Here is a 12,030-nt window from a genome sequence, read left to right as displayed (position 1 = left end):
ATGGGAAAGAACTTCCATCTGTACGAGAACATTTCAAAGGTCAGCCCATTTTAGGGGCCACAGTATCACCTGGCCACAATATGGGCTTTCTACCTCCAGGCTGCTTTCATGGGCTTTGTGTTCTTTGCTGGAACACCCCTAAACTTTATAATTCTCGTGGTGACAGCGAAGTACAAGAAACTGAGACAACCGCTGAACTACATCCTGGTCAACGTCTCGTTAGCAGGTTTCATCTTTGTGACGTTCTCTGTGAGTCAAGTGTTTGTTTCTAGTGCGAGAGGATACAACTTCCTGGGTTACACCTTGTGTGCAATGGAAGCTTGCATGGGTTCAATAGCAGGTAAACATCATAACAAAAATCAACAACTTTAGCGATTCATTTTACTCTTCTGATTATTTTACATGCAAACTAGTTATTGTGTTCGATATCTCCTAACCTGTTGATAGCTTCTTCTCTCTTACTCAGGGTTGGTGTCAGCTTGGTCCCTGACTGTCCTTGCCTTTGAGAGATATGTGGTCATCTGCAAACCCTTCGGCACCTTCAAATTTGACAACAACCAGGCTCTGGCGGCTGTCGCCTTCACCTGGGTCATGGGGATCGGATGTGCAACCCCACCATTCTTCGGCTGGAGCAGGTATTCGTCCCCAGCCTCTCACAAACACTTTGATCTTGTCTGGATTAATAAATACTCTTTGTATTTGGCTACTATTAGGCTATTTGGTTCATATTGCACACAGGGGATGGGGAAAATGGTAAATATCCTAAAATGAGTTCAAATTATATGTTTTGCCGTACGTGTAAGGTTCTGAGCAGAAATTCATGTCACGAATTGGCTTCAATGTTTGCATCGCTCGCTGCTTTTCAAGTTAGATAAGTCACTTGGGTTTGTTTTACATGTATATCCCTGCGGGTCTGGGCTGCTCCTGTGGACCTGACTGGTATACAAACAATGAGGAGTACCACTGTGCCAGCTACACCAAATTCCTTATTGTTACCCGTTTCCTCATGCCCATGTCCATCATATTTTTCTCCTACTCCCAGCTACTAGGAGCACTACGGGCTGTGAGTACAATGCTTTCTGGTTTAAAAAACAACAAAACAAAGTACAGTATAGTACATTTTTGGAACCCAGATGTGACCAGCTTGTCCTGTCTGTGTGTGTGTGTGTGTGTGTGTGTGTGTGTGTGTGTGTGTGTGTGTGTGTGTGTGTGTGTGTGTGTGTGTGTGTGTGTGTAGGTGGCAGCTGCACAGGCTGAGTCAGCTTCCACCCAGAAGGCAGAAAAGGAAGTATCCAGGATGGTGAGTTCCTTCATTCTGTGTTACGGCCCCTACGCCTTGGCAGGCTTGTACTTCGCCTAGACAACAAGCGAGGACAAAGACTACCGCCTGGTCACCATCCCTGCTTTCTTCTCTAAAAGCTCCTGTGTATACAACCCTCTCATTTATGCCTTCATGAACAAACAGGTGATTCTATAAGCCCCAAATACATAGAAATACACTGACATAGTGGCACACATACAGTCATTGACATAGTCAGAAATGAAGCACATGAAATAAAACGTGAGTCTGAACAAGACACACAACCATATCATGTTCATTCTCTGTCATATAAATCTACGTCTCCCTCCTCAGTTCAATGCCTGCATCATGGAGACCGTGTTTGGAAAGCAGATTGAGGAGACTTCAGTTTCAGCCTCCAAGACTGAGGTCTCCACAGCCTAATCTGTGACTCAGGTCTCAGTCCATCAGGAGCCCATCTCCAACAGCCAACAGTTGGGGTGGATTCAATAAACCATCTAAGGTTCCCTAACACTTGATTGAAATTGTGAGTTCAGGGGAAATAGGGTTTATTGAATCTACTCCTTTATGAAACACTCATGTAGAATTATTTTAAGATAAGGTAAATAAAGATTTATATTGTAATACGATGCACTTTTCAAAACAGTGGTGGACAGTTTTATTTCAACCACGCTCTCCATTTCCTGGATATCTTAACGAAAATCATTAACACAAACAACCAGACATACAAAAGAAGTGCACTGCGGCTCAAACTTGAACAAATAAGTTTACTCAATTTGTTTTTTTATTGAGAAATGGGCTGTGGAATCCAAAGTACAGCATTTAATCCAAAATATGAATGTCCATACATTCTATGTATAAACTCAGAAAATAAACACTTGCCAAGTATGTAAATACTTCAATATAATCTTAATTTAGAGCAAGCGGAATTCAGTAACAACGCTGCAATGCACCAACCTTTCAGTTCAGCATGCCCCATAGGAAGGAAGTACAACCGCTTTTATTTCTAACCAATAGAACAACAGATGCATTCTCACATGTGTGCTGGTTCTCAATAGTCTAAAATGGTTTCCTTTTCTTGTTTCACATTGGTCATCCAACATATTTCTTTCACCTATCATTTGTTTCTCGAGCAGTGCAGATGGAGGCAAGGAGAGGAAGCCACTGTAGACTATTGAGAGGCAGTGATTGACAGGAGAAAAGGCTACAGAAGCAGTGATGAACTTGGCAACATTGTAATAACAACCCTAGTCATGATAGACAAATACAGTACATTTGAAGAAGAGGGGGTCAAAGTGAGTGTTTATGGAGAAACAGAGCAGGGTGAGGGATGATTTCACTGTAGTGGACTCACGTTCCCATGACCCTCTGATATTTAGTGTCGGTTTCATTGGTTGAGCTCCCAAAAGACTACTCAGAGAAGGCACACACTGTGTAAAAGGATACGTATGAGGCTAAAACGTTGGGTAGTATCTCTCATCTACTAACTATACAAAAAAATTATGGGCTATCATTACAATCAGTGTCATTCAAAACATGACTGTAAAAAAACACCAAATAATTCCCACATATGAAGGGTTTGGTGGAAGATTCATAAATTATTACAACTCCAAATGGAATATTCAGTGCTTGTGAGTATAGCATCATGTTTTAAACCAAGGCAAAAATAATGACCAAACTAAACTACCTATGTATGTAACAGAACAATAAAATGAAGTGTTGGGATGGGTAGTCAGTAAATATAACACCCACCCAACTATTGGGTGCCATCAACCACAAACTAATTGGAGACAATGTAGTGTATGAATAGGTTTCGTACAAAATACATTTGATAATTTATCAAATCAAGTTTAAAACTGTTTTTATCTAGCTAGGACCAAATAACCTAAAACTCATCATGCCGTACTAGCGCCTCACCAAAGTCAGTTGCTTGACTTCCTACAAACAGGTCGTACTTGTTCAGGATTTCTTCCTTGCTGAGGTTTCCATCCTGAAATCAAAACAAAAAGGATATTTAGTCAATAGAATGCTTAAACAGACAACCATTGTGAGTGAAAGAAAGGGAAAGGGGGAGAAAGAGAGAATGAAAACCAATAGACACAAGAGAGAGAGAGCGATTGTCTCACCTTGTTCAAGTCAGACTCGTAGACGAGGTGTTTGGCCTCGGCCTCTGCATGGTCGTAATCTGAAGGAAGGATCCAGTCCAAAGTCTCCTCCCGATCCATCTTCCCGTCTTTGTTCTTGTCTCGGAACTCTGAGAACTGCTCACGCTCCGTAGCAACCCAGTCTGGCTCCTCCATCTCATCTTCATGGTTGTACATGTCACCTAGGAAATGAGGGGGGTGAAAGTGTGTCTGAGGGTAGAAACATCAATATAGTACATCAATATAGTACATCTATTGAATGGGGACCTCAGAATAAAGTGACTATACACTGAGTATACCAAACATTAGGAACACCTTCTGCAGTGCTTCCCACAGTTGTGCCAAGTTGGCTGGATGTCCTTTGGGTGGTGGACCACTCTTGATACACATGGGAAACTGTTGTGTGGAAAAGCGTTGCAGTTCTTGAAACAAACCGGTGCGCTTGGCACCTACTACCATAACCCGTTCAAAGGCATATAAACCTTTTGTCTTACCCAGTCACCATCAACATGGCACACATACACAATCCATATCTCAGTTTTATCAACGCTTAAAAATCCTTCTTTAACCCGTCTCCTCTGCTTCATCTACACTGATTGAAGTTGATTTAAACAAGTGACATCAATAAGACCTAGTCACTTTACCCTGCATTCATGTATATATCAACCTCAAGTTCCTTGTACACATTGATCTGGTACTAGTACTCCCTGTATATAGCTCCATTCTTGTGCATTTTATTTTATTCCTCGTGTTACTTTTTTTACTTTGCATCATTGGGAAAGGTTCGTAAGCAAGCATTTCACTGTAAAGTCTACACCAGTTGTATTCAGTGCATGTGATAAATAAAATGTGATTTCATTTGATTTAAGGGATCATAGCTTCACCTGGTCAGTCTATGTCATGGAAAGAGTAGGTGTTCATAATGTTTTGTATACTCAAGAGTATGTCCACTTCAGTCCTTACCTATATATTCATTCAGGTCAATGAAACCGTCACCATTCTTATCAATGTCCTCCATGGTTTCCTGTGGGGTAAACAAGGAGAAAGAGGAGAATGGTCAGAGAGCCGACCGGTGAACACCGTGTGTTTCATTTTTTCCAAATACCTTTTCATCTAATGAACACAGAGAATGAAACACACATACCAGCACCACTATGTCCTTCATGTGGTCGTACTCCTCTGGGTGTAGGAAGGCGGTGAACTCCTCTTTGTTGGCGATCTGGTCTCCGTTCTGGTCGGCCATTTTGAAACGCCTCTCGTCCCTCGCCATCATGTGCTGGTAGTTGTAACCATCATCTGGTTCCGGGTCATCTGTGGGGTCAAAGGGAAGTGGCTATGATCTCTAGTTAATCACACGTGATACACCTCAACCTGAATTGATACGGTAAATCAACCAATCAGTGAAACTAATAAAAGGCCCTGCAAATATTGAATCAATCATAACCAACACATTTGTTTAGGACATATTGCATTTCCCGGGCTTATGCATGCTCATGTCATGCCCTTCTTACCCAGATAGGTACCATAAGTTACATTCCTGTATTCCTCCCAAGAGATCATGCCGTCATTGTTGACATCAAAGTCCTTCCATTGGCGGTCCACGTTCTCATAGATGTACTTCTTCTGAGACTTCTTAATCCAAGCTCTCAGCTCCACCTCAGTGACAAAACCATCACTGTCCCCATCAATCTTCTCTACAATCACACTGTATCAGAAAGGGGAAGAGCGAGAAAGAGAGAGACTGTTAAACTAAAAATGTAGTTCAAAAGAGGTCAAACTATATTTACTACAATACCAATGTAATAACAGTCAACACCAAGATCTAGTACAGTCTACGTGAAAGTGATAGCCTGTTCTTTGAATCTGATGATGGGAAAGGGGGAATTCTACCTCCTCTCCATTTACTGGTGATGGGTTCAGATTTCAAAACTTTAAATATTGTTAATCATCAGTTATACTAGAGACATGATGTGTGCCATAGTCTAGGGTTTACACCAGAAGTTAGTGGTTATCTGTAGGAGGAATGTATATGGTGGAAGCAATTAAGCTTGGAATGTAGTGAGTGCAGGGAAGACGATCATATTGGCAGGCACTGATAAGGGTGGAGAGCTGTGGATTAGTGAGGAAGGGAGTCGAGGTCAGGTCCTATTAGGGGAGAAGGAACAGTTTATTGCCCGTATCACTTAAGTTCCTGCCTAGAAATAAAGATGTCATGTTTAGAGAGAAGGAGACTCCACCCAAATTGGGGTGGGTATAAACAGTCGTGGCCAAAAGTTGAGAATTAAAATGTATATTTGTGTCACAAACTCTGCTGCCTCAGTTTGTATGATGGCAATTTGCATATACTCCAGAATGTTATGAAGAGTGATCAGAAGAATTGCAAGTAATTGCAAAGTCCCTCTTTGCCATGCAAGTGAACTGAATACCAAAAAAACATGTCCACTGCATTTCAGCCCTGCCACAAAAGGACCAGCTGACATCATGTCAGTGACTCTCTCGTTAACACAGGTGTGAGTGTTGACGAGGACAAGGCTGGAGATCACTTTGTCATGCTGATTGAGTTCGAATAACAGACTGGAAGCTTCAAAAGGAGAGATGGTGCTTGGAATCATTGTTCTTCCTCTGTCAACCATGGTTACCTGCAAGGAAACACGTGCCGTCATCATTGCTTTGCACAAAAAAGGCTTCACAGGCAAGGACTTTTGAAGACTTTTGGGCGAAGACTTTTGGAGGATGGCCTGGTATCAAGAAGGGCAGCAAAGAAGCCCCTTCTCTCCAGGAAAAACATCAGGAACAGACTGATATTCTGCAAAAGGTACAGGGATTGGACTGCTGAGGACTGGGGTAAAGTCATTTTCTCTGATGAATCCCTTTTCCGATTGTTTGGGGCATCCGGAAAAAAGGAGAAGACAAGGTGAGCACTACCATCAGTCCTGTGTCATGCCAACAGTAAAGCATCCTGAGACCATTCATGTGTGGGGTTGCTTCTCAGCCAAGGGAGTGGGTTCACTCACAATTTTGCCTAAGAACACAACCATGAATAAAGAATGGTACCAACACATCCCCTGAGAGCAACTTCTCCCAACCATCCAGGAACAGTTTTGTGATGAACAATGCCTTTTCTAGCATGATGGAGCACCTTGCCATAAGGCAAAAGTGATAACTAAGTGGCTCAGGGAACAAAACAACGATATTTTGGGTCCATGACCAGGAAACTCCCCAGACCTTAATCCCATTGAGAACTTGTGGTCAATCCTCAAGAGGCGGGTGGACAAACAAAAACCCACATTCTGACAAACTCTAAGCATTGATTATGCAAGAATGGGCTGCCATCAGTCAGGATGTGGCCCAGAAGTTAATTGACAGCATGCCAGGGCGGATTGCAGAGGTCTTGAAAAAGAAGGGTCAACACTGCAAATATTGACTCTTTGCATCAACTTCATGTAATTGTCAATAAAAGCCTTTGACACTTATGAAATGCTTGTAATCATACTTCAGTATTCCATAGTAACATCTGACAAAAATATCTAAAGACACTGAAGCAGAAAACTCTGTGGAAATTAATATTTGTCACTCAAAACCTTTGGCCACAACTGTGTGATATATATATATATATACTGCTCAAAAAAATTAAGGGAACACTAAAATAACACATCCTAGATCTGAATGAATAAAATATTCTTATTAAATTCTTTTTTCTTTACATAGTTGAATGTGCTGACTACAAAATCACACAAAAATGATCAATGGAAATCAAATGTATCAACCCACGGAGGTCTGGATTTGGAGTCACACTCAAAATTAAAGTGGAAAACGACACTACAGGCTGATCCAACTTTGATGTAATGTCCTTAAAACAAGTCAAAATGAGGCTCAGTAGTGTGTGTGGCCTCCATGTGCCTGTATGACCTCCCTACAATGCCTGGGCATGCTCCTGATGAGGTGGCGGATGGTCTCCTGAGGGATCTCCTCCCAGACCTGGACTAAAGTATCCGCCAACTCCTGGACAGTCTGTGGTGGAACGTGGCGTTGGTGGACGGAGTGAGACATGTTGTCCCAGATGTGCTCAATTGGATTCAGGTCTGGGGAACGGGCGGGCCAGTCCATAGCATCAATGCCTTCCTCTTGCAGGAACTGCTGACACACTCCAGCCACATGAGGTCTAGCATTGTCTTGCATTAGGAGGAACCCAGGGCCAACCGCACCAGCATATGGTCTCACAAGAGGTCTCCTGGTAGCGCCTCCATGCTCTGGACACTACGCTGACAGACACTGCAAACCTTCTTGCCACAGCTCGCATTGATGTGCCATCCTGGATGAGCTGCACTACCTGAGCCACTTGTGTGGGTTGTAGACTCCGTCTCATGCTACCACTAGAGTGAAAGCACCGCCAGCATTCAAAAGTGACCAAAACATCAGCCAGGAAGCATAGGAACTGAGAAGTGGTCTGTGGTCACCACCTGCAGAACCACTCCTTTATTGGGGGTGTCTTGCTAATTGCCTATAATTTCCACCTTTTGTCTATTCCATTTGCACAACAGCATGTGACATTTATTGTCAATCAGTGTTGCTTCCTAAGTGGACAGTTTGATTTCACAGAAGTGTGATTGACTTGGAGTTACATTGTGTTGTTTAAGTGTTCCCTTTATTTTTTTTGAGCAGTGTATTTTATTCAGCTTTGTTCAAAATGTATTCTTCATACTGTAAAAGAATGCCACGGAATTCTAAGCAAATCTTGTCTGCTAAATTAACTAGTGTAGCCCACAGCCATTTGGCATAACCAGAACAGGACAACTCAGAGTATGCTATTCTGTTCTTCTAAAATAGACTACATTTTCTTCATATCATGTTTCTTTAGACCTGTCTAAAATAAATAAGAGTATTTATTGTGAAGGTGTAGGCCATTTTACATGGATTTATTTGTCTTTTTAAAATATAGATGTTCCAAAGGTCTGCATCAATGGCTTGCAGGCATTGTGTGGAATCCAGGAAATGTTAAATGTGTTTATGTTATCTACTGTGAGACCGACAGTTATTTGCTTGACAATCACTGGCTAACGAATTTTCGTGACCGTCACAGCCCTAGTTCAGACAGGCTACTTTTGGAAAACTTCTGAAAGGACATTTAGGCCTATAGGGAGAATCAGTGAACTGACACACGCACAACCCCATAAAAGCACCCATCAATCAAAACCACCAGTGTTCGGTCAGACACAAGAGCAAATATTTATTATTTCACTAAAACATAATAAAAAACCTTGGCCTATGTTAGGCCTTCTCTGTGAATTGGATGCAAGATAATTAACAGTATGAAGGGGACAGCTATGCCATTGTATGAATATGAAATTGACCGTCATTAAAATAGAAACAAATACACGCAACATGTCCATAGCCTATTTATCAGCGATATTGATTATCGAGGGGTTGGAAAGATTTTTCAAATACTGTAAGGAACTATTATAATGGACTTTGTTGACATACAGTGTGAGGTGAAGAAAATATGACTTAGAATCCCAGCAGGGCACTTTCCTACTTTTGACATTTGCGAGAAGCAGGCCAGGTACTTCTATGCGTGTTCAGGTACATGCGCTCCGTCAACATTAACAGGTCAGGGAAACCAGACACATGCTCATATGGCGCGCGTAAATTATGGTATGAAATAAATCGAAACATGTTTGTCACAAGTGTAGCAGGCTTTGAACTGTGCACACAACGTTTCCACTCAGAGAATGAGAACAGTAAATTACTGTAATTAATACATGCATTTACAGAAATGTATGTAACCAGATTACAGGAATTAATGGTAAATTACCTGTTTTACAAACAGTAGCTTACCACATGGGAATTCCTAAAAGTGCATTGCGGGCCTAGGCTACTATTATACTTTGCGGGGATAGGAGGACAGCAATTTTTGGGGTCTAGTTCAGGGCAGCATATAGGCCAGAACCGGGCCTGATTAGCGTTGATTAGTCTATAATTTAAGAAAAGATTCTGTATCAAATTATACCATGCCTGGTTGGAGAGGCTTGGCAAATTGTCCATTTGACACAACAGAGCATTATAGGCCTCAGAGACAGAACAACCTTGTCGGCTGCTGTTGAATAATTAATGAAGTCAGAAACATCCAAACTTTTTTTTAAAGAAGACCGATTGATTTATTTACTAGCAAGCAATGAAAATGTGCATTGTATAAAAAAAAGTCCAGACATCAAACAATGTTTTAACTGAAGTGCCCTAGCCTACAGCACTTTACATCTCGCTCATCAAGCAATTAGCTGCTCAAGCAAAAGTAAGTTGTAAAGAGGAGATGTAGAAAGTTTAATAGACAAACTATGTTAACAAAACATTTGCAAACACTCCCGCTATTAGGTACAGTTTATCTACATGAAAATACATATTTTTTAAATCCTAAAATGAATGTAGGCCTATCTAAACAGTTTTATTTTCATGACGCTCTTCATCCGTAATCATCAGTTACACAGTTATTCAATTACCGTCACAGCCCTACCCTCAACTTGATACTATTGATACACAGCCGACCCGAGGAAAGGTGGCCACATTGGACTATTGAGACGCAACCAGGCAGAGACTTGAGCCTACTCACCCTAGCCTGCGCTTGCTCTCCTCTGGGCTGAGGTCGTCAAAAGACTTGGCCTCCTTTTGTCCTAGGAAGGCCTCGTGGTCGTAGTCAAAGCCCTGAGCATCGTCGTGCTCGCGGCTGCTGAGAGGTGCATCGTGGTGAATGCGTTCCTTTTTCTCTGTGGGTTTACTGGTGGCATAGACCACGCAGAGGGCAAAGCACATGAGCAATGGCCTGATCTCCATCCTATGAGAGAGAGCAAGAGAGATATTAAAAAGACACCTCTTCCGGAGTGTTAACATCAAAGCCTGTGAATAGCTCACAGGCAGCATCTGCATTTGCTGCTCATTAGGGCTGTTCCAAGTCTTACAGAATCTAAACATTTCTAGCTTTGCTTCTTTGGCAGGCTCTTTGACATTAAGGTGTTACAGGACTTGTTTCACATGATCAACTGTTGGTTGTTTATTAAACTGGCTGGCAGCATGTCAGCATAGACTTGTTATAGGACATTTAAAACGGAAGAAAATAGATAGTCCTGTAGACACGACAGATGAGTCAGGCAGGAAAGCCAAAAACATGTCTGCATGGCAGTGTATTCATGATGTGGTATTTGTAACATTGACGTTTTTAAATAGTTTACAGTAATTGAATATAGATCAAGGGAACGCAATAACAAAATTGCTCACTATAACGGTAAAGTGGAAAGAATGTCGCTTTTGGCTGTCTGAACACAAATGAAGGCACAGATTGTAACACTGTGTAAACATATACACCATTCACACACGGACTACACTGTTTATGTAACATTTTCCATTTCGCTACATTACCAAATGTGGAACAACAAACCAGAAATCAGTTGTTGACAGTAATGTAAGATATTTTGAATTCAGTCTCTTCATCATAATAAGATCGGCTGCTAGCCGCTAGCTCTCGTCAGACTACTGGAATGCGCCTGAATTGCAAATCCTACCATTTGGGGTTAGCTGATCATACAAAGTAACACTATCAACGCATCAATATTCGCTTGTAAGTGAAGTAATATCATTGTATTACATACCTGGCTGATGATTCCAGACACAATATGTACACTATGTCTGTTTCACAAGCCAACAGCTTAATAAACACACCCCAGCATCGACCCTTTTCCTTCTTAAAGGAGATCCAATGAGATTATAGATGTGAGCCTTCACGAGCTTTGATTGGTCCACTTCAGCAAAAAGGCCGATGATCTCATTTGGCCGATGATCTCATGTTCCATAATAAAACGTTTATTCATCGCATTCACGTTTAATTGGATTACACGAAAGTTTGTAGTGTTTGAACCAATCGTGTTTTAGAGAATGCATTTACGTTGAGTAAAATCTTCGCTGCTGTCCCTTTGCCCGAAACCTCATCCTGGGCACCTGATTGGCTACTTGGCTATTGCCACGTCCCCAAATTTGAGTAAATCTTTCTAGAACTGTCATCATCCACTGAAGTTTACAAGGACATGTGTTTCAGTTGCTGTTGAACATTGGATAAAATAGAAATACATATAAAGTTAAAATGTTCTTCTCGCCAAACTGTATTTCAGTCTATCAGTCATCTGTCTTGAGTGGACCTGACAACTTTAACTTGCTGGCTTCATTCAGTATTTTGTACAAGACCAACATGTATGCTGCTGATTAAGTACTACGTTTATGGGGAGATGGGTATGGTAGAGGGTAAATGAATTAATTAATTAACAGCATAATACATTTTGTTTAACATTTCAGTTTGAACCTTTGTGAGATTAGATGTCGTCCCACCATGAATTGCTAAGAATGATTAATATATCTACTGCTGTACATACTTTGAGTAAGCTATGTCAAGAATCGGCATATTAACACATTTGCGGTGTGTATAAACAGTGTAACAATCATGCAACGTCTAGTAGTAGAAATAATAGAATAAGCTGTCGAGAATACAGTATTTAAAAACACAGCAATTTTTTTTTTTTTTTTTTTTTAAGTCAGGAATATAAGTAT

The 12,030-nt window shown here is 41.2% G+C and overlaps 1 protein-coding gene and 1 pseudogene across 2 annotated transcripts; one reads left to right on the top strand and one right to left on the bottom strand.

Annotated features, from left to right (window-relative positions):
- Positions 1–1,723, top strand: LOC129865304 (putative violet-sensitive opsin; annotated as a pseudogene).
- Positions 1,724–2,062: 339 nt separating this feature from the next.
- On the bottom strand, positions 2,063–11,190 carry LOC129865303 (calumenin-A-like). 2 transcript variants are annotated; one of them, XM_055937975.1, is made up of 7 exons: positions 11,082–11,190; positions 10,049–10,270; positions 4,956–5,149; positions 4,589–4,755; positions 4,408–4,468; positions 3,427–3,626; positions 2,063–3,290 (listed from the first exon to the last, which is right to left on the bottom strand). In XM_055937975.1, the coding sequence occupies exons 2-7, from the start codon at positions 10,267–10,269 to the stop codon at positions 3,186–3,188; spliced, it is 948 nt and encodes a 315-aa protein (XP_055793950.1). In that variant the 5' UTR covers position 10,270; positions 11,082–11,190; the 3' UTR covers positions 2,063–3,185. The 2 variants fall into 2 exon arrangements, with proteins under 2 accessions (XP_055793950.1, XP_055793951.1); XM_055937976.1 differs by having other exon boundaries at positions 4,968–5,149.
- Positions 11,191–12,030: the final 840 nt, after the last annotated feature.

This window comes from Salvelinus fontinalis, chromosome 11, assembly GCF_029448725.1.
Source record: "Salvelinus fontinalis isolate EN_2023a chromosome 11, ASM2944872v1, whole genome shotgun sequence".
Taxonomy (NCBI): domain Eukaryota; kingdom Metazoa; phylum Chordata; class Actinopteri; order Salmoniformes; family Salmonidae; genus Salvelinus; species Salvelinus fontinalis.
Note: the sequence above shows the minus strand (reverse complement) of the source record. Positions and strands in the feature narration are given on the sequence as shown.

Excerpts from the sequence above, each read along its gene's own strand:
- LOC129865303 (XM_055937975.1), bottom strand. The coding sequence starts at position 10,269 with ATGGAGATCAGGCCATTGCTCATGTGCTTTGCCCTCTGCGTGGTCTAT. Across the intron at positions 4,756-4,955 it reads AACTTATGGTACCTATCTGG|ATGACCCGGAACCAGATGAT; the intron begins GTAAGAAGGGCA and ends TTGACCCCACAG. Across the intron at positions 3,291-3,426 it reads ACGAGTCTGACTTGAACAAG|GATGGAAACCTCAGCAAGGA; the intron begins GTGAGACAATCG and ends TTTTGATTTCAG.